Consider the following 25,396-nt stretch of genomic DNA (forward strand, 5'->3'; position numbering starts at 1 on the left):
CTTTTGGTTAAACATCTTAAGGGCTGCTGAACTGTATTCTAGGCCAGTGTAGATACAGGTGCAGATGGTATTCCTAAAAGGGAGAGACATCTGCATGGTTATTCACTACAAATGAATACATAGTGGTTTCATCTGAAAGGTTTAATGTAATTTAATTCTCTCTGCATAGTTTCTTTTTCTGTGCAACAGTAGGTATGGATTCCTGTGGATTTATTCTTAGTCTTGTGATTGTGCAGACACACATTAGTTAGGTATCTTTCAGAAATTGTTGGATAGCATGATCACTTCTGTGCAGTTCTTAATTTCTTGGTTTTTTTTCACCCTGCAGTTTTCATAAAAGTTACAGTATCTTTTGGAATATCAAGTTTGTTTTATGCAAATTGATGAATCCTTCATTCACCACCTCTGTGAATGTCTCTAGCCCTTGGACGATTTCCTTTGACACTTCATTTCTGAGTTATGTTGCTTGAGGCTTTGCCAGCTAATTTTTAGTTTAGAATACTACAGCATATTTCTTTGACCTTACACATAGCTTTCATACCAGATTGTGCCTTTCATATGAACATGCTATTTCTAGACATTTTCCTTCTTTAGAAGCATTCTTCCTAGTGGGATACGCTTTTTGGTTTAAATATTTAAAGGTGTGTGTCTTCATTATTATTATGCAACATACAAACATGTATACTTTACAAAACTGTAGTGAGTTAGATGATACAGAGAATAGTGAAAAGCAACTCCGAATGATTGTTAAGTTGTTAAGTTTGGTTAAGTCCTGGCAAGTGCTCATTACATGTGTCCTGAGAGTTAAATAATGAAGATTTAAATTTGGTTTTAGTTAGAATGTGTGCATTTGTTCTACACTTATTTTATAGTATAGAAGACTACTGCTGGAATGGTAAATAAAATTATACCAAGGGTCTGGCCAAATAAACTTTTATTTAATATGTAGAAATAACATGCAAAGACATTTTTAGACATTTTGTACAGAAGGATGTGTTTCTTTCCACTTGAAGTATAGTGAACTTGTATGTAGCAACTGTTATGGGAAATGGGTTGAAAAATACATTTTGAAATTTGAAAAGTCTGTGAATAAACAGAACCTCAGTTAATATTTGTTTTCTTCTTATCTAGATGCAAACTAAAGAGTGGGCATTGCTATGTAAAACAAAAGACATTCCTTGTTCTGATGATTTTTCCTTAACAAATACCCTGGGAGAACCAGTGAAAATCAGAGCTTGGAATATTGCTGGACTACCTTCTGACATGTTTTCCATTGATAATGGCATAATTATCTCGTAAGTAAAAAAAAAAAAAATTACAATGAATAGTTTTCATTAAATAGCTTCTTACAACATGCTTTTCAGTTATTATTTTTATAGACAGTTTTCTACTGTATGTCCAGTTTGACAACCAGAGGTATAAGATTACTGTAATGTTTAAATTTATAAGAAATACTAATAATACTTTTAAACTCTATAATGTAAAGTTTTAAAATCTGTTAATTCACTCGTTTTCTTTTCAACTCCTATGGATTACTGTAATGATACCTTCTCCTCCCCCTGTCTTTTTTTTTTTTTTTTTTTTTACACACGTGGTGCACACTGGATTCAGTTTAAGACATCCTAAAATGCTTCAGGAATAGAATTTTGAATACTGCTCTTGTAGCATAATCAGTAGATATGGAAGTAATTCTCCTTCAAAAAGCTCTATAATTTTAAAGAAATACGCTGGCATCGATTGCTACCAAGAGGTGTTTCTGCAAAGCTACTGAAGATTATTTTGCTGATCTTTCTATGAGGGTCACACACTTTTTCCCTCAGATGGCACTGGGAATTCTATAGAGAATGTCTTGATAACTTGTCTATAAATAGTTTTCCAGTTTATGTTGCCAACTGGTGGGAGATTTTAACATCCAGGCTTGTAACACATTTTGTGTTTAAAGCCCTGACATTTTGGAAGTGTTGATTGGTACACTGATGAGCTGAATCTTTATTTTGCTAGGGTACAGTAGCAAAACAACAAAGACCCATGTACATCTTCTACTAAAGGCAGTAAGGGAGCTACAAAAAGTTAGAATGGAGAGAATTTCTAGTCTCCTTTCTTACAGAGGGTGATCACAAACATACACTCGCCAGTTTCTTCCTGTTTCTTGCCATCTGTTCTATGTACTTCTAAACTCCTTTAACAAGAAAAGGTGAGATAGGCCTTTCCTGCAATAACCTCTGGTTTCAGAAAGGTGTGCTTTCACATCACTTCAGGCAGTTGGGAGTTAGATACGGGTCTTCCTCATCCATGAGATAGTTTTAGATATTAGATGAAAGGTGAAAATGTGTATCTGTACTGACAATTTGGAGTTTGTTTTCTTTAGGGCCTCATTCCCCTAACTATCAATACTTCATACAGACTAGTCATTCCTAGGATCCCTTCTAGAGCAGAACCACCTGCCATATCCTTAGACAAAAGCTCAGAGAGCCTTGGTTTTTGGGTTAGTGTAGGGACCTCTTTAGTATGCATTATGAATGAGGTACCACAAAGTCATCTTTGCACCTAGTCCAGTCCTCAAAGAACTTAAAAAAAAATATTAAAACGTGAATTCATAGCGGAGACTTGATTATATCTTTGAAGTGCTGGAATTTACTAAATACTATTTATAGTTGGCAATTGCAATTGTAGCTTCCTGTTGTAATGTTGTTAGTATGACAATAGTCTTATCACAATATCAATCTTTAATTTTTGCTACTCTTTACATGAAAATTGTTCTCACTGTCTGAGGAGTCTGATGGTGTATAGCACTGGTGGATGAATACTACTTTTACTGTAGAGTGAATGTTAAGTTTTCACACATAACTGAAATTGTATATTATAGGGCTAACTCCTGGAAGCATAGCTGTGTGGGTGACACTTCAGCTTTGGCAACTGGATAGGTGACAAAGTGCAAAATGAAAGAGAGAAGACAAAAATAATGCACTAGCTAAAGAACCTCAAGATATTTTCACTTGAGTTTAAAAATTGGCATTGATTGTACTTCTGGAAACAAAAACTACTTATTGAAGTTAGAAGATATATGCTGGGATTATCAATGTATATGTAACTTTTAAAAGTAATTACTATATTAATAATTCAATCATTCAGGCTAAACAGTTGACAAACTTTAATGAATTCAACACTTCTAGAGTACATCCTAACATTTCAATTTTTAAAGCTTTGATCAAAATTCTCTTTGAACTAATGGAAGGATGATTAGCATTTTAAAACTGAATAATGATAGCTCTTAATTTTGAAATGTGAGATAGAATCTACCTCGAATTGATCATACATATTATGCCTATAGTTATGAGTTTATGGCTAGATTAATTTTGTATTAGGACCCCAGGAATTATATAAAATGCAACTCAAGCTTTTTATAACAACAGATTTTTTAAAAAGCAGAATTAGTGAGCTATTCAAGGTTAATTTGCAAACATACACAGTGACAGTTTATATATTCCCATCAATAAGGAAGGATTTTATCACTGATGAAAGCTGTTTGGCTGTTATTAGAGAACCATTCTTTAGTTATATATAGTTTAGTTAGTCTTTAGTATTTCATGTCTGTTACACAGTAAGTCTGAAATGGGATATACTGAAAATAATATGTGAATGAAAACTTGAAGTAATCACAGAAAGAAAGATATCCTCTAGATTTTGGCTGAGGTTTTCTCAAATCTTAAATTCCTGTTTCAAAGTAAGAACATGCAAAATTATTATAAGCAGATTATATAAACATTGTCTATTTTAGAGTGTGCTTAGCATGCAGGTTTATTCTGTTCATTCTACAGTCTGCAACTGCTGTATTACCTGGCTGTATATCCCTTGGGTCTTCCTTTGGGTTCTCATAAGCAAGTGAACCACCTAGCAATTTGGGAGCTCAGCAATTCTTTCAGTACACTTTGGATCCATTGGTGAACACTTACTTTGTAGCTTTTTCAAATTCAAGGCTCATAATTTTCTGTTGACAATTTATGGAAACTTTTCATAAAACATCACTCTTTCTAGGAAAAGATATATTTGAATGCCAGACAAAAATTAGGTTGTCTTTTACTTAACTGCATATGTTTTATCTTAGTATTTTTAAGCAAAATAATACAGATGCAGACATGTTTACATTGCAAGTTTTATTTCTGAATCAGAATTTTTCAACAGAGATAACTTCAATTTAAAAAAATTATTAAAGGTAAACAATTTGCCAGTGTCATTGTGCATAGGATAACTTGTAATAATGACAGAGGCTGTAGAAGTAGGCCAAAAGATTTCTTTTTGTGTTGAACCTAGGAAAAAAGGTGTTGCTGTTTTTTTCTTCCAGTAGTAGACTATATCATATCTCCTAACCAACCAGGATCTCACAGGGCCCCTTGATCCATATTTTTAGGACTATATTTATTTTGTAATCCTCACTTCTGCCTGCTTAGATGGTTTCTAATTTAGGTTATTATTGCTATAATTGTAATTGACCATTAAAATGTATCACTAGTCTTAGATATCTTGGTAATGTAACTACACATAGTAGAGAATACTGTAAAAAAAATCTGTGCAGTAGTTACATGAAAAATAAAAATAAATAAATATAATAAAAAATAAAATGCAGAAGTTCATGTCTATTGCTGCTTTAGGATTAGGGATTAAAATGTGGATGTGTTTGAATCTGCTTATATATTTGCCTTCATACTAATTCTAAAATGTCTCTTTAGTGGAAAATTCCATTCGTTTTCATGTGAAAATGCTCACTTATGCCTGTATTAAAGCCATTCAAAATGTCAAAACTTAGAGTGGTCTTTTTATTTTGAAAGTGATATAAAATTAAATGCGGTTAAACTTTCTAGGAAGTAAGAAGTCTTATTTTAAGTACTTTCTTTGAAAGAGGAAAATAATTTATTTTGCAAACAAGGAACTTTAAGATGCATCTATCTCCTGTTAAATTCATCAAAGATTATACCTGAGTATGTGCCTACTATGATTTCATACTGATGCGCTTTTGTTTTAATGACAAAAGGGAATAAATTGCCTTAAGATGTACTTTGATGTAAACATGTGAAGAGCTTACGTTTCAGTTTTGAAAGTTTATATTTTTCCCTTCAGTAATGCAAGAAGATGGCCTCTGATGATAGATCCTCAGGGTCAAGCAAACAAATGGATAAAGAACATGGAAAAAGCCAATAATTTGCATATAATCAAACTGAGTGATCCTCAGTTTGTTACAACAATGGAAAATTGCATTCAGTTTGGCAGTCCTGGTAGGTTAATGAAAGTGTAAATTACAGAATAACCTGGAGGGGGCACAGTCAGATAAAAAAATGAAACTCCAGTGTGTATCAAATGTTCTTGTAGGTAAGGAAAAAAGATTTTTTTTTTCCTTGTTTTGAATCAGATTTGTACTATAGTAATTGAAGTCCTCACCCCAGGTTATAAGATACTTCTTAGCACAACATAATTATAATACGCAGTATGATTTGTATCTTTTAATTGCTTTATGAGATTTGCTGTTTTTTTGTTTTCACATTACAATAATTTTATTTCCAAAAAATTGTTTTTATTTGGCTTTTCAAGAGTAGAAATACCAGATTGCTAGGCTGTGATCATTAATGATTTTTGTATCCGCTGTAATACCTTTATTGCAAGTAGTCTTATTACCCTCCAAAAAAAAAAAAAAACCAAAAAACTCAAAACCCAAAATCATAGTTACAACTCCAGTTATTTTTCAATGGCTAACTGCACTACAAGTAAAGAAGTGGATTATTTATTCTCCATTATTTATTTTTTGTTTTTGACAATCTCGTATGTTTACAGTGAAAACTGAAGCAGACTTAGTTACCCTCAGTTATCTCTGTGGCATGTGACATTTGTTCTTTCCCTTTTTAAAAATGGTAGCCATAAACTGCTGTTCTAAGCCATTGGCAGCAGTAATAATGATAGCATTTTAGCTGCTTTTTTACAAATTTATGTAACACTAAAAAGAAATTAAAGGTACATTTCTTTGACTCATTTCTCGATCAGCTGGATACTCTAAGAAATATTAACCTTATCTCTAGATAAGGCTTGATTAATATATTTATTTTTTGCACACTGTAAATATACATATGTGTTGTAAAGAACAGTCAATCAGTAATAGAAATGCCAGGAAAGTCCTACTAACTCTTATGTTATTTTGAAGTGCTACTGGAAAATATTGGAGAAGAACTTGATCCTATCCTAGAGCCACTTTTGCTCAAACAGACATTTAAGCAATCAGGGAGTATATGCATTTGCCTTGGAGACTCCACTATTGAGTATGCTCCTGAATTCCGCTTTTATATTACAACTAAGCTGAGAAATCCACATTACCTTCCTGAAACATCTGTTAAGGTGAGAATTTTGTAAATTAATGTGCAACTCTATTGTAATTTTAAAATTATTCCTTGACTAAAACCAGGGAAGAATTTCTGGCATTTGTTTATTCCTCCTACCCTGCCAACACTGGCTTTTTTCTACACAGCTGGCAGACTGGTATCGTGTTAAAAGTGTTGAAATTTCTCTGAAGTCTATTATTTCAACTTGCAATACTATCATTCATTCATACTGTCTGGAATTTAATTATTTAATTAATTTTAACACCTTTCCCAGTCTGTATCTCCAGATGCTATTTAGTTATCTTTTTTAATAAAAACATTTACAAGGATTTAATATAATAGTCACCTCACATGCAAACACTACATTAGGCTTTCATATTCACATTTTTTATCTGTAGTATAGTGGGGGACAGGAGTCTGAGCAATTCCTGGCATTGTGCCTTGTTTATGATAGATAGAAAATATATTTACAGATTTATATTTATACTTAGTTTCTAAAGATGGATCTTCTCTAGTTGGGTTCCGTGCAGTCAGACAGAAGTTGTTAATTGCTCTAACGAGGAGCAGTTGCTTCATGACATGGTTGGTATGCTCCCAGCTACACCACACACTGCTGAGCTACCTGACTAAGGTGGCTCATGTACAGGGAGCAGGAAGCAGAAAAGTAATATCTAAATATCTTGATCTGAAACTAATTGCAACATCCATTGGTGAATTTGTCCCAAGGATTATTCAGGAGCTAGCTGATGAAATGAGTCCAGGGAAAATATTTACTGGTATGGTTATCATATTTCACAGGGAAAGATTGTACTGAATTCTGATGCGTCTTACGTAGTGAAGCTGTCAGAGAGACATAGGTCAGGGATTTACATGTATTTACACTACATAGATATGTATTCACACTTGTTAGCCATTTGGAGTAGCTTTTTCCTCTTTCTAATGTTATTAATTAAATGAAGTAAAAACCACTAAAAAAATCATAATTTTCAGCACTCCTGAGGGAAAGGTGACTTATTCATGTCCCTAAAAAATATCATTCTGTCTTCTGTCCCTTAGGAACTAAGGACAATGTTGCATGTAAACAGAAGTTTGCACTTAGGCCTCAGAGGTTCTCATGTCTGAACCAGCCAGCCTTTCAGAGCATGGCATCTCTGAAAGCTAACTCATAATGCTGTTTGTAGCTAGACTTTTACTTAGAGGAAGGGAAATGGAGCCTATGGAAGATTTTTGAAGTTTTGAAGCGTTATGTCCCTCTTATATTTCCCATTACTAAAATTGTTAAATAAGGTGAGGAAGAAATAGGCCATGATGCTTGTGAAGATCTTATTAATTCTTAGTGTCCTATAGAACTAAACCTTCTCTCAAAATTCCAGTGTGCAAGAGCAGTGTGATACGCTATCTATGCTCCTCAATTTTTTTTCAGTTGAGGCTTACAATAACGAAAAATATCAGTGATGTATTTTAAGTAAGTTAAAATACTAGCTCTCCTAACTTTTCAAGCAAAACTCATGAAAAAAAGCCTCAGATATTTGGACAACTTTTAGATATTATTAGTGGCAGAAACAGATCAAGAGAAATAACTTCACTGTTATTCCATATTCTAACTGATCACTTTGTTCAAGGCGAATGTTATTTTGAAACACAAATCAATGGTATCTGTACCCACCAAAAAAGCCCAAAGAGAATCTGTAGTCACTATTACCTAGTCAGTTAATTAAAACAAATACTTTCAGCAGTCTTGATGATTGAGAAGTAGATTATTTTTTGGGTTTTGAACTACGTGCATCAAACTATTTTCTAGCCTTCTGCTGGCAATATATTCCTTCTCTTTTTAATGTAAAATATTGTACATTTTTGACACTTCTTCAGCAAGAGCACGTGGGTTTTTCCAGATCTATTATAAATATGTCATGGGATGGGAATTCTTTAAAACAATGTTTTTTTTCCCAGACATTTATTTTCTCTTGAAAAATACAATGTGATGCTATCCTAATTCTAGAATACATATATCCCTGTAATAACAGCACCACAAATTGGATGTGAACAAGGCCATTAAAGAGAGAAGACATATGTGGCAGATGCAATAATGTTCATTCATGTTATATGGGTCAATCACTTGAATAACTGATATTCAAAGTTTCAGTGTAATTTTGAGGAACAGAATGAAATTCTATACATTATTTTCACATCCCTTTCATGGTTAACTTTCTGGGTTAATCCTAGCTTTCCAACACATACTCTTAAACCCACAGCTGCAATTAATTTACTCTGGTTGAACATATTACATGATACTATACAAACCTCATCTTGCTAATGAAGAAGCATTTTAATAGCATCTGGCTATAACTGTGCTTTATATATATACATATATATACTATAACTTTCAAAAAATATTACTCCTAACAGGTAACATTATTGAACTTCATGATAACTTCAGAAGGAATGCAGGATCAGCTTCTTGGAATTGTAGTGGCAAGAGAAAGGCCAGATCTCGAAGAAGAAAAACAAGCCCTCATCCTTCAAGGGGCTGAGAATAAAAGGTATCAAGATAACTTCCCCTGGTACAGATAGAAGCAGATTGCAGTTTGAGGAAATACAATTATGGGAAATACATTTCAGAGACCTTTTTTGTTTGTTTGTTTGATTTAACAGTGTGATGGGTCAGGACTGCTATTTTTGAGAGCCTAGACTTGGGCTTCTGTATGCTCTTACTCGCATTCCTACTGGTTGTGCCTTTCTATTGATATGGTTTCCTATTTCTGGGATCATTAGAAAATGCTAAATACCTGAATTGTGGGTTGTATAATTGCAAAATGTAACTCTTGATGCTGTGCTCCATTTTTATGCATCCCTTTCATGATGTTGAGATGTGATTGGCTGTCCTCACAGATTTTGATTAGGTATTAATGGTTGTGTTTTAGAAGTGTTTTCATTGTGTGCTAGATTGGTACCAATTGTACGTGGCAAAAGGGCATCTTTCCCCATGGGTCAAAGCATGAAATATGCAGTATTTAAAGTGGTTTGTCACTTCCTCCCTTTGCTGTCAATTTTTAGCCTGAAAGTGGCTAAATTTTTCAGAAATTCAAGGGAATGTTTAATAAGAAAAAAAGGTTTTGTTGTGTAAGTTGCATACCATAAATAGAATCTACACATTGTCTTATTTTATAGAAACTAGTGGAAAAAAGCTGTCATTTTCATATATGAAAAATCTTGTTTATTATTTTAGGCAGCTAAAAGAAATAGAAGACAAGATTTTAGAAGTTCTTTCAGCCTCAGAAGGAAATATTTTGGAGGATGAAACTGCTGTTCAGATATTGTCTTCTTCCAAAATTCTGGCTAATGAGATTTCTGAAAAGCAAGCTGTAGCTGAAGAGACAGAAAAGAAGATTGATGCCACTCGTATGGGCTATCGTCCTATTGCTGTCCATTCGTCAGTCTTGTTTTTTTCTATTGCTGATCTCGCCAACATTGAGCCAATGTACCAGTATTCACTCACATGGTTTATTAACCTTTTCATCATGTCTATAGATAATTCAGAGCAATCGGAAGATTTACAAACAAGGTAAGAGTGATCATTTGCCATTTGTAATTGGTGATGTATTCATAGTTACTCCAGAAATGCTTCTGTTGTTTTTCCAAAGTGTGTTGTCTCAGGCATTGCATTTTGAAATGTTTTTTGTACATATATCTGTCAGATATTTTTCTGGAAATAATTTATTCACAGAAACAAAATGGTACAATATATTACAAGTGCAACATATTCTACTATTTCTATTTAGTAATTGCTACCTCAAGTCATGTCTGAAATTAAAAATATCAGTAAGATAAAAATGGTCCCCTTCCTTTGATTTTGTATTTCATTTCATGTAGTGACTTTTTCTTGCCTGTTTCTTGAAGACATACACTTTTCCACACAACTGGTGAGAGAGAATGAAGTCTCGTGACTGGACCTCCTGACTGTAAAGTGTGCACAGAAGTTATTATTGGTTTGATTGTTATTTTATACTAAGTGTCTCCCCCTCTTCTAACTTGTTCATGAGAAGAGGAGAAATTGTGCAATTTTCAATGATCTGAATTTTTTTTCCATGTGATGGACCTCACTATTATGATCACATTAGAATGATTCAAAATATACCCTTGAAGGTAATTGTTTAAACCTTGAAGAGATTGTTTAAAGAAAATTTTTCAGTGTTCTGTCACAGCAGTTACTAAATTCTACTTTAGTGTCTTTGTTTAATCTTCAAATCACAGAGCATTGCTTCTGTTACTTAGGTACTTGCCTGTTAATCAAATGAACAAATGATGAGAAAGGGAAACTACTCTCCCAATTTCTGAATAGAATTTTTTCTAGTTAATATTGCAAATGGCAATTTATGAATTATCCATTACTGTCCATATTTTATTTAAATACAAGTAAATTGTTGTACCTGGTAAGGTAGTACTTAGTGTGTAGTTTAATGTGTAGTGTTCAGTTTAGTGGCATACTGGTTATGAAGGTTATTTTTTCACTAGAATTTAGTCAAGGTCTGGGCAATCTAAGTCTAGCCTAAGTGTTTTATCAAAGATATCGCTACTAATAATTTAAGTCAAAGCTTAATATTTTGGTATCATATTTGAAATTACATTCAAAGTAGCCTTTTACCAATACGGCAATCTGTGTTCTTGTCGTGGCTTAAACCCAGCCAGTATGAAAACACCACACAGCTGCTTGCTCACCCTCCCCTGTCCCCCAGGACAGGGGAGAGAATTGGAAGGGTAAAGGTAAGGAGACTGATGGGTTGAACAATTTCATAATTGAAATAAAATTAATCATAATAATAGAATATACAAGTGAGTGATACACAGTTCAACAGCTCACCACCTGCTGACCAAGGCCCCACCACTTCCCAGCTAGTGATCCTGGAGGAGAGAAAATCCCGAAACTGCAGAAGTCCCAGAGGAGAGAGCATGAGCACTTTCTGGCCAATCATTTATATACCGAGCATGTTGTTGCATGATACAGAATATCTCATTGGCCAGTTTGGGTCCGTTGTTCTGGCTTGATTTTTTAGCAACATCTGAAAACATCGGTATGTTATCAACATTCTTATACCAAATCCCATACTGAATCCAAAATACAGCGCTATTGTAGCTACTAAGAAGAAAATCAACTCTATCCCAGCTGAAACCAGGACAGTTCTATAAACCTAGCTCTTTTACTTTAAATCTTAATCTTTTCTAACTCAAAAAATCCTACAAGGCCCATGTGCCTAAATTAAATTAAGCAATAAATAAAATAACATTGTTTTGATTCAGAACCTTTCTGTTAGCAGAAATATAAAGATACAGGACCTGAAGCCCAGCTGACATCCCAGGGAATGATTGGTGTAAGCCCCTTTTGATAATTTTGCCCAGTGAAGGCAGGGGAAGACAGACTCACTGAAAATTCTCTGTGAGATAATAATTCATATAAGACTGTTTGTCTTCATCTATCTTCACTAATCAGACATTTTTTTACTACAGACTCTGGGCTGAGATTTTTTTTTAATCATTCTTTTCTCATGCAAACCATGTTACTTCTGTAACTTGAAAAAAGTTTACATTTTGTCCAATGGCCACCTTTGTGACAGTATTTTGTGTGTAAATGGTATGTTTATCCATTTAACTGATGAGGAATCAGTAATTTTGAAAGGACGTAAAATGCTAATAAAAAACCAGAAGAATGGTCTGCTTCCTGTTAGCTGAATAGAAGAATACAAAAATAGATGGAAACACAAAACTGAAAAGGAGACACAGATCAAACAACATAGCTTTATCTTAATCTTGATCTTCTGTCAAAAGCTTTCCACTTTTCAATTATAATAGATCACACTTAGGTTTCCAAAGGATCACCATGTCTGAACTGCAGGAATACCCTCCAAGCAGCTCCCTCCCAAGGGACTGGTGACGTAGGCAGTTGGAAAAAAACCTATAAAACCTCTCCACATCTTTGTTACTACCTTGTAAGATGTATTTGAAGTATTTGTGCAAATTCAGACACTGCATTTCTAAACACCTGAATGGACTTTTCCTTATTTTGGCTAGGTATTCAAGGTATTCAAGCTTAAACCTTTATAAAACAATAGATGGCCTTCTTGCTTTGTATTTAAAGGAAATTATTGATAATAAATCACAGAATTTTAACTATATTTGTATTATAGCGTATTAAGGAAAATACTCTGTGGGATGGGAAACATATTTCAGATAACCTTTAAAGATGGACTGGTTTGATTTTGGCCCTGGTATTTATATTCATAATGAATTTTAAAATTGCTGTTTTTTTCTGCCGCCCCCAAAAGGGACCTCTCACTTCCTCTGAAAATCATGGGTTACTAAAATGTAATTGCACTTAAATGTGTTTTGTTATTTTGCTCACAAAATGGTACATGCATTTAATGATTACTTTGGGTAATTGACCAGAGGAGATCTAAATGGTTTGTAATAGATTTCCAGAGTGCACACTCTTTAGAGTGATATTAATGGAAGATTGTTATTTTTTCCAACACCTGTAGGTTGAAGATTCTCAAGGATCATTTTACTTACTTGCTTTATGTCAATGTCTGTCGCTCCCTCTTTGAAAAGGACAAGCTGCTGTTCTCTTTTTGTCTAACTGTGAATCTCCTGAAACATGAAGGATTGGTCAGTAATTAAAAATAATTTGCAGTTTGATATGATATATATTAAACTGTCTATAGAAACTATCAGTAATAGGAACATACAGAATAAGAATAGAAAAATAAGTTTATATATAATTATATTACAGCCTCAATTTTGTGGTGTTTTATTTTCATTTTAATAAGCATTGAAAAAGATTCTCTAGAATAAAATAAATATATAACAAACAGGTATGGCAAAACTGGGCTAGATGATGACAGTTTTTCTACATATTACTTAAAATAAAGCCCAGCCTATCTTATTCTTACTGTGAACACTTCACTAAATTATACTGTAATAAGCTCTTAGAACTCAGACTACATAAAAATGAATTGTAACCGTTGATTTAAGAAACTACTCATCTTTTTCACTGAAGGTGCTAAATGTATTTATTTTTGAATAGAATTCCTCAAAATCAACACTTGTACCAACTGAGTTCTATTGATTTCTAATAATTGTTTACAAGATATCTCTTTACAGTACTTACAGTTGTTTGGGATTGTTTCTTTCAATGTAATATGTAAACATTTAAAATTTTGGAAACTCTTGGAATTTTTATATTAGGGAATAGATATAAGTGAATTATTTCAAGAGCTGACAATAATAATCATGGGATGCTGTTCTCCCATTCGCAGGGACTTCAATTTACAAATTCAAGACATCAAATAAATTTTGAGATAAAAGAATATTGAGAAAGGAATAAGACATGTAATAGGTTGATATTTATTTTTCGTATTTAGACTTGCATTACAGGAAAAGGTTGCAAAATGCATGGTTCCCTGAAGTATTTCCAGTATTTTTTTCCTTCAACATTTTGGGATTTGAAGAATGGGTCTAAAAATCTAATTAATTAACATTGTTTATTCCCCAAGTTAGGAATGCAAATGAATCTTTAAAGTGGCTCATATCTTATTCCTTCAATTCATGTTTAACTGAAAACCAGGCACTGAATACTTTGGATATAAGCTTTTAGTAGTTTTACAGAAGCTTTTTCAACTAATGCAAGAATTCAGATAAATTTATTGTTTTCCTACATAATGTACTAAAACCATTAGATTTTATTTAGTCCTGAGAGCAGTATTTTTCATTGTAGATTAATGAGAATGAGTGGATATTTCTGTTGACTGGAGGCATAGGTTTGGACAATCCCTTTTCTAATCCATGTACCTGGCTTCCTGCAAAATCATGGGATGAAATTTGTCGACTAAATGATTTGCCTTGCTTCACAACCATTCGTGAGGATTTTACACGACTAAAGGATGGATGGAAATTGGTATATGACAGCTTGGTATGTTAACATTCGCGATTGCTTGCATTCATAAGCTAATTAACACATTGAAGATATTTATTAAGGGAAAAGAAAGTGCTGTCATTTTATATGGGATATTCTTACATATGTGAATGTAAATATTAAAGCAAATGGTGTGTAGCAGTAGATTGTTGCCAGTTTGTCAGGTGCCTTCTGAATAGCAAGTCATGATCTGAGTTGAATTTGGATGGAAAAAGGCAACAAAACTTGAAGTGGTAAAGCAATAGTGACATTTGCTAAACTTAAGGCAACCAATGTCCCTTGTCTTTACATTTGTTTACCATGCTTTGAAGATGCTTTTTCATGCCATTATGTAGCATGCTGGTTTACTGGATAAGTGTGAAAAAGCAGTTATTGCCATCTAGAGAAACCAGAATGGTATTTGGGAGACCTGTCATTCCCAGTTCTCACCATGACTTGATCTATGAATGAATGACTATCACTGTCTTTATCCAACTTCATTGCTGTTTCTTTGAAATCTAAGCTCTGTGAGCATCTGTGTGGGTCTCTGTGAGTGTGTATCTGTGTATCCGTGAGTGTCTGCATGTGTCTCTGTCTCTGGGTGTGTATCTGTCAGTGTGTCTGTGTGCGTCTGAGAGTGTATATGTGAGTGGCTGTGAGTGTCTCTGTCCATGTATGTTTGAGTATCTGTGTCTGTGAGAGTCCGTCAGTGTCCATGGGTGTCTGTGAGTCTCCATGTCTGTAACTGTCCGCAAGGGTCCTTAAGTATCTGTGAGTATCTGAGTGTCTGTAAGTGTCCATGAGTGCCTCTGTTTATGAGTGACTGTGACTGTTCATAACTGTCCCTGAGTGTCCACAAGAGTCCAGGAGTGTCTGTGAATGTCCGTAAGTGTCTGAGTGTCCATGACTGTCCCTGAGCATCTGTAAATGTCCATGACTGTCCATAAGTGTCCATAAGTGCCCGAGTGTCTCTGAGCATCTGTGAGTGTCTGCATACATCTGCGAGTGTCTGAGTGTCCGTAAGTATCTCTGAGGGCTCATCAGTGTCCATGAGTGCCTATGTGTGTCTGCAAGTCTCCGTAACTGCCTCTGACTCTGTCAGTATCTGTGTTTGTGTGTGTCTCAGGTAGTGTGTGTCTGTGAGTGTGTCTGTACCTGCGTGAGTATCTCTGTCTGTGAGTGTGTATCTGTGAGTGTTTGTGGAAGGTAACCCTGATCATGGCAGAGGGGTTGGAACTCAATGATCTTTAAGGTCCCTTCCAACCCTAACCATCATAGAATGCTATTTTTGCTTATGTAACTTTTCTTGATGGATGTCACTATCTATGGTAAATTTGGTCTGATCTAGGAAGATGATTTAATGATAAGCAGCAGTGTAGATAATGTAGGTGCTTAAAGGTAGCAATTATTGCAGACACATCTGTTTTGTTTTATCAAAAGTGTTTTGAAACAGAACCATTCCGAGTCTAACTGCAAGGCTTGAATGTGGTACAGATCACAACAGGTGTTCACAGTTGTGAATCTTTATTGCAAAATAGTCAACATAGTAAAAACCAGAATACAAGTATTTGCTTAGACATTTTTCATATATTCACAGGTTAGTGGGACTACTATTATTCCACACCTAGCAATAATGACAAAGCACATTGTGAAAGATAGGGGTTAACGTAAATAGTTATGACATCTGTTCCAGAGAGCCTGCGAAAGGAATTATAGAATCATAGAATGGTTAGGGTTGGAAGGGACCTTAAAGATCATCGAGTTCCAACCCCTCTGCCATGGTCGGGGACACCTTCCCCTAGATCAGGTTGCTCAAAGCCTATAATGCTACCTGTCCCTGCCCTCCCTTTAATCCTGACGCACAAGGTCTCTGTTGGCTCCTCATCCATCCCCAGGAGGAGCTCCATGCACTCCAGCTGGCAAATGCACTGGAATTTTCAAAAATACTAGTTAATAGGTCTTGGGGAAGATTCCTTTTTGATAGCTGAACTTTTTTTTTTTTTTTTTTGTCACCAGTATAGGTTATCTTATACTATAGTGATATGCAACCAGCTCTTTTTCCTGTCTTGTTAGTGATACACAAATTTTAATAAAAGGCAGTTTCATGCACGTGCATTAGAGAGTGCACAAAATCAGTGCAAAGTCTAAATCTAACTCAGTGCTTGAGCCACCTTGTAATCAGCAACTATACACTGAATATGAATGTTTTTCAAATGAGTTTGAGATGCATTTTTCTCCTACTGCTGTTGTAGATCACTGTGCTTCCAAAAGTAGGGGAGACCTGCCTTCAACTCTCCCATTCAAGGATTCCAATATTTTATCTAAAGTTGTATTGCATGTCTTGGCGTAGGGACTGAAACTCAGTTCTCCTCTAGCTGGCTTACTTAATTTCAAAGCTACTGATGCATCTCTTCACATGGAGAAGTGAAGAGTTTTCAGCACAGTGGCACAACTCAGTGGAGTCTTCAGTGCAACCTTCACTCCTGTCTCCTAATTCACTCAGTTTTCCACAAATCTTGCAAATTTTTAGCTAAATTCTTCAACAGCTGTTATAGATATCATTGAGGTACCTATTTTCCACATATGTTAATATAAAAATAATGCAGCATTCTGGATTCCAATCTGAAACTAAGTGCGTAGAAGTTGGGGAAGGAGGGAGCCAGGCTCCAGATCCTTAGCACAATATGAGCTCCATCGTGATTTGATTTGCTAAAACAAAATTGCTCAGAATGCAGTTTGTGCAGGTCTGTCTGCATACCTCTGTGCCCAGCCCTCTACAGGCAAGCCTGAGAGGCTCCCCAGCAGAGCTGTAATACCAGTTTCCAGAAAGGCAGAGCTGGTTGGCACTGCACTTCAGTCTAATAAGAAGCTAACATGCCACACAACCACTGCTGTTCCCAATCTGATAACTGCAGTAACATAACAGCTGGATTATTCATAGGCCATTTACAAACTAAGCTCTTTGGAGCATTCTTCTGATTCATGTTTTTCTGCACTTATTTTCTGCATTCAAGATGCAATCTAACTCATAGTTATCATGTAATACTGTAATGTCATTGTCATTGATTATATAGGTAGTGTTGTAATATTGAAGACTGACACCATAATTCAGTTCTAACAGAAAGAGGGAGGTAAAGTGCATTTTCAGGTTTTCTCCAGCCCTTCTCCTCTTTCTAGAGAAGAACTTTAAGTGTTCAAAATAACCCCAAAATTACTATAACTTCTCTGCTATAAGAGAAGGTGGTTAGATAAACATGTACTTAAAGTTGTTTGTTCTTTTTAAAAAAAGCTTTAAGCACATCAACCCCATTTCTGTAGATAAAGAAAAAAAATACATCATGGATTGATGTGTCAAGTTAGAAGATAATTTACTCTCATTATAGGTAATTCACAAATACTTTACAGAATGTTGAAATGCGTATGTTTTTAGGATCCCCAGCATGAGAATTTTCCTGCGGAGTGGCAAGAAAAGTTGGGGGAGTTCCAAAGGATGCTTGTCATTCGCTGCCTGAGACCTGACAAAGTACGTATGAAACTTTCACCTTATTCAGAAAGGTCTGTCCATCTTAGAAACCAAAGCTATTTGCAAGTATGCATTTCAACTGTGTTGTTGACAACCATTCTACAACAGTCTATCATAAAGAAAATCAGGAATTAATGTGATTTTTAAAAAAGACAAGTTTGAAATTGTAATGAAAAAAACTTTGTAAAACAGAAGTGTAGGCCTTTAGCTTTTGTTAAGTTTCAGTGTACACCCAGAGTTCTTCCTTCTTGAGACTCTTATAAACCTTCTGACTTTGCTTTTTCAGTACACCTGCTATTTTTGCTTATGTAACTTTTCTTGATGGATGTCACTATCTATGGTAAATTTGGTCTGATCTAGGAAGATGATTTAATGATAAGCAGCAGTGTAGATAATGTAGGTGCTTAAAGGTAGCAATTATTGCAGACACATCTGTTTTGTTTTATCAAAAGTGTTTTGAAACAGAACCATTCCGAGTCTAACTGCAAGGCTTGAATGTGGTACAGATCACAACAGGTGTTCACAGTTGTGAATCTTTATTGCAAAATAGTCAACATAGTAAAAACCAGAATATAAGTATTTGCTTAGACATTTTTCATATATTCACAGGTTAGTGGGACTACTATTATTCCACACCTAGCAATAATGACAAAGCACATTGTGAAAGATAGGGGTTAACGTAAATAGTTATGACATCTGTTCCAGAGAGCCTGCGAAAGGAATTATCCACACACACTTCCTCACAGAACTGTTAAGCTTTATATTAGTACTCAGATAAGAATATGAAGGTTTGTAACATATAAAGAAGAGAAGCTTTTAGACTTGGACTTCACACTTCAGTTCCCCTGGATTTTTTTTTGACTGGCAGTATGAGCATGTTGGGCAGATGGATCAACATGAAGAGGCACTGGTGGTGGGGGTGTATACTGATGCTTGGAGACAAAGTTATCCACAAGACGCTGCCTAGTTGCGGTGACTTCTTCTTCAAAAGAGTTTATGATGCTTCTGCCAGTTTTGCACTCAAAGCAAAGCAAAAGATTGAGAGTTTCAGTTGAGCAATTTAACTATCTAGTTCAACTATGTTCAAAACTTAGTTCCTCAAAACCCCACTGATCTGCCACTAATTCTAGCTTAGAAGTCCGCTTTTGGCTGTGGTCAGCAATACTGCTCTCTAAATGGTGCAGAGCAGTTTGGCAGATATTTCCTATGCATGCCCCCATTTGATTTAAACTTCACCAGCTTTGCCTGTAGGGCTCAGTTCAGTGGCCACTTTTATTTATGCCTAGTATACTTTTTCTTTTAAAGTAAACTGTGAACCTAATGCTTAGCTGTATTTTAAATCACATCAGGGAGGGAGACTTCAGTTTGATTTTCTTCTGTGTGAAGAGGCATGATCTTGCTTCTTAGGATGCATTAGGATATTGGTGCTTCAAGATTGTAGCATGCTCTGGATCAGCCCTAGTGAGTAGCCCTCCAAACTACTGGTGACAGTATTCTTGGGGGGTAAAGTGTCCCCAGTTGAGGCTGCTGCTTCAAGCTTTCTATATGCTGTACTTAGAAATAAAGTAATATTATGGCCAAGACCCCTTTTGTACCTTGGAACACTGCTCTAAATCATTTGCTGTTCAGGTTAAATATCAGCTTCTCACTCTTAGCCCACCTGTTAAGGTATCAGACTGCTCCCACTGGATGAGATCCTATTTTTATGTATTTGAGTCTGTTTTATAGGGAACTTACATACTTAACCTTGACAATCACCAGGTGTATTTTCAATACAGAACATTATCAGCAAAGCAAAGATCTTATTTGTGCAAACCCACCAGTAAGAAAGATGTAGAACCATTCCTCTGTCTCATCAGGGAACTTGGTTCACTTCATTCTTACTATCTATAGGATTAGGGGTCATATGTCAAAGATCAGCTGATCTTGATTAACTAGTTCAAGCAGCTCAGGTTTTTATATGTCAACACTATGGCATGCATGAAATCCCAGAAGTGGGGAGGAGTAAAACTGGATAAATGTAAGACATTTGAAGTGGGCTTTAAAGTTTGAAAGCTTAATTAGACTGATTTACATGTAAAACTCAACATGCGAAGCAATAATCTGGTCAGATTTTGTCTTTTAATGTGTGTTGTTCATCCCTCCTGAGAAAGATACTGCTGCTCATTGCAGAGCTTCCTGGATTGATTGATTATTGCACCCAAGATATTTTTTCTGCTGTAATGAATTGTTGGGAAAACATTTCTAAAGGAAACAGGTTTTCTTTCAAAAACTAGACAGTAGCCTACACTGAGAAGTATTTAGGTACAGATTTCTTAGCCAATAGTGCATGTAGATCATTACTTCAGAGTAAGTCATGTTCTAGCCTTACACAATCACTCCTTGCTGATGCTTGGAAATCTTAGTGATGGAAGTTCTTGTTTACATTCTAGCTTTGGATCTTGTAAAGAGATTAATTGGTTAACACTTACAAGGAAGGTTCTCAGACGTGTCATCTCTAGCATGTAGTACTCCTCCATTGTCAGGTCATCAAAGTGCTTAGTAAGGGATAAAAAGCCACAGCTCTGACGTTTGGTGTGTTCCTCCCTGCAACATAAACCCAGAATAAGAATAGATATTAAAACCATGAAAGCTACATTTCAAAAGATGAAGAAATCTGGACAGGCCTCTTCAGTAATTCTGCTGTCTATCAGTAGAAAAAGTATCATACAGAAGACATGAAATATAATTTAGTAGATCTCAGATAAAAGCTAGTTGTGAGCCAAGAAGATACAAGGGAAGATTTAGACTGAGTTAAAATGTTGAATCAAAAGCATTCTCTTTGGAAGCAAAATGAAAAGAACTATGAAGAGTTGTGTGGGCTATAATTAACAAATTATAAACTATTTCAAGGTTACTGGGTAAGTTAAACTTTCAGTAGGCTTCAGTTTTGTGAACTGCTAAAAAGAAATTGGTAATTTTATAATGAATAAGAGGTTGTTGTCAAGGAAGTTTGGAGGCATACTTAAAGAACACTGTAACATCTGTGCTTACCATGGGTCATCATTTGGTTCCCAGCCTTCCAGTTCTATCAAGCAAAAGAAACATTTTGCCACATCTGGTTCATTTGCATTTGGACAGTGGACAAAGCCCGCCTTTGCCATCTGCAGGTGACAGTTCAGAAGTTTAGAGCTGCATCCAACACACTGCTTATGTTCACATCAGCAAGCCCCTTCTGGGAGCTTGCAAAATGCCTTTCCCCACAATGCCTATTAGCACAGATCAGTCTGAAAAATAAATTTTAAGCATGAGGCTGCATGTAGGTAAATCATAGAATGGTTTGGGTTGGAAGGGACCTTAAAGATCACCAAGTTCCAATCCCCCTGCCATTGACAGGGACATCTCCCACTAGACGAGGTTGCTCAAAGCCCCATCTCGCCTGGCCTTGAACCCCTCCAGGGATGGGGCATCCACAGCTTCTCTGGGTGACCTGTTCCAGTGCCTCACCACCCTCACAGGAAAAAGCTTCCTCCTAATATCTAATCTAAATCTACCCTCTTTCAGCTTAAAGCTGTTACCCCTCATCCTACCACTACACTCCCTGATGAAGAGTCCCTCCTCATCTTTCCCGTAGCCCCCTTTAAATACTGGAAGGCTGCTATAAGGTCTCCCCAGAGCCTTCTCTTCTGTAAGCAACTAGCGAAGGAACAAGCTACAAGTAGTGAATGGATTTCTGCATAGCTGTGGTATCTGCAGGCTATCAGAGTTGCTTTGTTCTGTCAGATAACATCTAGTAGATGCCATGCAACACAGGCATTTCAGTAGCAGTACACAAGGGCTGCCATAGACGGGACATTAAAGAATATTTTCAGAGAAAAAACAGCATAAGACCATGGACATAGAAAACCACTACATATAAGTTATGTGAGTAAAATACTACATCTTTAACTTCCATGTTTTCCTGTCACTTTAGAATTGCATCTGGTCAGAACACTAAAAATTAAAGTCTGTTTCACTTATCAAGTTTCACACCTTCTCAGATAACTCTTTCAAGATGACTCATCTGAGATCCAGCCTGGAACTTTCATGTGTGTGTGCTAAAGTAGAAGTCAGGTAGATTTTTTTTTTTTTAATGGTCAAGTCAAAGCCTACAGGGACATGAACACTAAGTTTCCTAAAATTTAAATAATTTCTATTTCTGAATTTTAGGTAGTGATCATTCTGCTACTTCATCCTTCCTGCTGGATATGTACTTGTTTCTTCTAATGTAGGTGTCTTCTTTATGAATGAAAATTTGCAATCAGAAAGACTACATAATACAAGAAATTAACTTTTAAGTGACAAGAACAAAAAAAAAAGAAACAAGAAAATTAACTATATTTAATTCTGTATCTAGACTAGTGAACTGAACATGCAGAAGCCAGTCATCCTACTACAGTATTTCTGAGCAGGAACAGGGGAAAGTTGGAGTATTCAATTTTTTATCTTCTTCAGGCTTACTGGAAGCTCACAACTCTTCTTGAACATGAACAACGACTTCACATACAAGCAGAATGTATAAAAAATAAGGCATAGTTAAAATATCCATTTTCTGACTTACATTCTCCGGAGTACACTTGCAGTTCTCTGTAAAAGGCCAGTTTGTGAAGGTTTTTAAACGGTTCTCATATTCATACATATCCTTAAAATCACTCAAGAGCTTGGAAGCCAAACCAAGCTCTTTCAAGAGCTTCTCCATCTGTAAAGCCTGCAATTAGTACAGCCCAGAGCCTCCCTCCTGCTCTCAAATTTAAGGCATTATACTAATTGGTGACACATTGCACCTGTAAAGCAGGGTAAGTTTTAAAGTAAAAACACAGATGAGTTTATGAGCAGGACAGTCAAGAGAAATGAAGCTACTGGAACTTTTTCCCCCCTATGTCACATTTTGTGTACTCGGTCACACTATGTATTTGTTAACTGAAAGCACCTATGCTAATGCAGTATGAAAATTACAAATTTTATATTTGAAATGTCAAAAATGCAAGTTAAAAACTCTAGTTACAAATACAGCAATTTTACATATACATTTTTTAAAGTTATTATACCGATTGTGACCACATGGTTGAATTAACATTGCTTTTTGAAACCTTTAGAATTTCTTGAATTTTGTGTTCAGAGATTAAATGTTAGTATCATATTTGCAAATAGTTGCATTTCTTTAAAGGGGAGGTGGTTATTGTAAAATATTCTGGACTATGTCCAGAGATAGAATGAATGGTGATATTTAGAAGAATGATATCTGTAAGGGTTTACAGGATCAACGTGTTAAACTGGCATTTTATAAATTGTCTCTTGTTTTCGTAGAGCCCAGTTAACTTCAGTAGGAAGTTTAAACACCAGCGTGTACAAGACTGCTGTACAGAGCAGTTTTCTAAGCCAAGATCTTAACACCTTTGAAAAGTTTTGCATTATGAGATTTGAAAATTTTAAATCTTCTCCATAATACAGGAGTAAGTGCAGAAAAAAATGTGCTTCCTATACCAGCACATTAGTCTGTCCAGATGTGGCGACAGAAATGAGATTAAGGGTCATTTGCATAGAACTACCAGTCTCAACCCTCTTGGAGTGCCTTTGAGCTTAGAGTCTATTTTTTGCCTAGATTTACGCATGCTAAATAATTGCTTCCTCTGGGACTGTGCTTGTATCAATTATATGCAAGAAAATTGGCCTTGAAATTTATATGAAAATGTTTAAAGTAATATTTGTTAATGCTGACACAAAAATAGGAGACTTTAATTTTATTTTTCCTTTTTTTTTTTTTTTTTTAGATCATACCAATGGTACAGGATTTTATCATTCATAACCTGGGACATCAATTTATTGAGCCACCTCCATTTGATTTGTCAAAAGCATTTTCTGATAGTCACTGTTGTGCACCACTGATATTTATACTTTCTCCTGGTTCTGACCCCATGGCATCCCTTGTCAAGTTTGCTGATGATCAGGTATTTTAATATATCCAGACATTTTAATATAGTTGATGCTTCCATGCGTGTGTGCACATGCATGTATGTTTGTATGAAGCAAAGAACTTTAAGTAAAAGTTGAAATACCAAAGTAAGCTCAAAAACCCGTTTTTAACTGCCCAAAAACATGCTAAAATTGATCTCATGGTTCTCTTTAATATAAAGCACAACTTAATGCAATTGGATTGTTTTTAGGAATGAATAATTTATCTGTTGTTTATAAGAAATAGTATGTTAAATGTTTTTGGCACATTTTATAATGTGATGTCATGATCTGTTTTACTAATGAGTTTGTGTAATCTCAAATGGAAAAATGGAACAAAACCATAATGGTTTAAACCTTTAGTGTAAGGAATCTTATCTGAAAATTATTCTTTTTCTAATAAGCATTATGTTAATATATTAATTAAAAAACAATGTAGTAATATAAGACCTTAGGATCGTGGGTGGCATTTACACCTCAGAATTTGAATACGGATTTCTGTTGGCTTTGACTGTCATTATTATGGCATTTAAAACAAAAAATTCTCAACAGCCTAAATCAGTTCTTACACAGACGAGTACTGTTACAATACTAGAAAGCTGCTGTTTTCTGGTAAGATACAACATTCTGTGCTGTTGAGAATGATGGACGTACTTCAAGTCTCCAGCCACCAAGCTCTAAAGGTATTCTGCATTTTATAGTAGCTTATCTACATCCTTTAGGAGCATACCATTTTCAGGAGTATTTTGAAACTGTCAGAATTTTACAGTTCAGGATTAAATAGACCTTTTCACTGGAAGATAAGAGGTTTTAGTCAACTGGAATGACACGAAAAAAAAGATTTAAACTGAACTTTAAAATATACTGTACATTAAATATTTCAAGAACACATATAGATGTGAACTCTCATACCAGAAGGTTTAGTGTATTTATGCAATATTTTTCTTACTTATAATATGCTTTCTATATGCAGGGATATGGTAATACAAAGCTTAGTTCTCTGTCACTTGGTCAAGGCCAAGGCCCGATAGCCATGAAAATGATAGAGAAGGCAGTAAAGGAAGGAACATGGATAGTTCTGCAAAATTGCCATCTAGCAAGTTCATGGATGCCAGTACTGGAAGGAGTCTGTGAGGTAAAAATAAGTACTAGCTTCTTCTTATAAATACATTTGAAGGCATATCTGATCCATACAGGCTACTGAAAAGCCAGCTTAGCATACTTCATGATGATTGCTATTATATAAAGGTAACTATTGTACATTGATTCTGTTTTTCCTTCTGCCTACTGGGGTAGAAAGTGTGCACAAACATGATAGATCTAGTGCATTCCTTCAATGGTAAATCCCAGCTGCTACAACAGCCCCTTCAGGCCATGAGCTTTCATCATATTTCTATTGCTGCAGAAACAGTATGCTAAGGAATTTTACTCTTGAACAGCTATGGATTTTGAAAGAGGTGCAAGTGTACATTTCTTTCTTCCCCCTGCCCCTTAATAAACTTAACACATTTCTGACGTATACATACGATTACTATAGCCCTTCCCAGAACAGCTGTATTACAGTAAATGGGCACAGTATACTATATATATATATATATA

The 25,396-nt window shown here is 35.3% G+C and overlaps 1 protein-coding gene across 1 annotated transcript in view; it reads left to right on the top strand.

Annotated features, from left to right (window-relative positions):
- The window catches only part of LOC104457689 (dynein heavy chain 7, axonemal-like), a gene marked incomplete at its 3' end in the record, with an annotated part of 49,639 nt that extends 24,707 nt beyond the window's left edge, over positions 1–24,932 (top strand). Inside the window, exons 17-26 of the mRNA XM_010085831.1 lie at positions 1,132–1,295; positions 5,116–5,270; positions 6,188–6,378; positions 8,769–8,902; positions 9,589–9,924; positions 12,893–13,019; positions 14,128–14,322; positions 17,735–17,827; positions 23,617–23,793; positions 24,771–24,932. Of these exons, the coding sequence (XP_010084133.1) occupies positions 1,132–1,295; positions 5,116–5,270; positions 6,188–6,378; positions 8,769–8,902; positions 9,589–9,924; positions 12,893–13,019; positions 14,128–14,322; positions 17,735–17,827; positions 23,617–23,793; positions 24,771–24,932 (1,734 nt within the window). The remainder of the gene's footprint in view (positions 1–1,131; positions 1,296–5,115; positions 5,271–6,187; positions 6,379–8,768; positions 8,903–9,588; positions 9,925–12,892; positions 13,020–14,127; positions 14,323–17,734; positions 17,828–23,616; positions 23,794–24,770) is intronic.
- Positions 24,933–25,396: the final 464 nt, after the last annotated feature.

This window comes from Pterocles gutturalis, unplaced genomic scaffold (genome assembly GCF_000699245.1).
Source record: "Pterocles gutturalis isolate BGI_N339 unplaced genomic scaffold, ASM69924v1 scaffold26080, whole genome shotgun sequence".
Classification (NCBI taxonomy): domain Eukaryota; kingdom Metazoa; phylum Chordata; class Aves; order Pterocliformes; family Pteroclidae; genus Pterocles; species Pterocles gutturalis.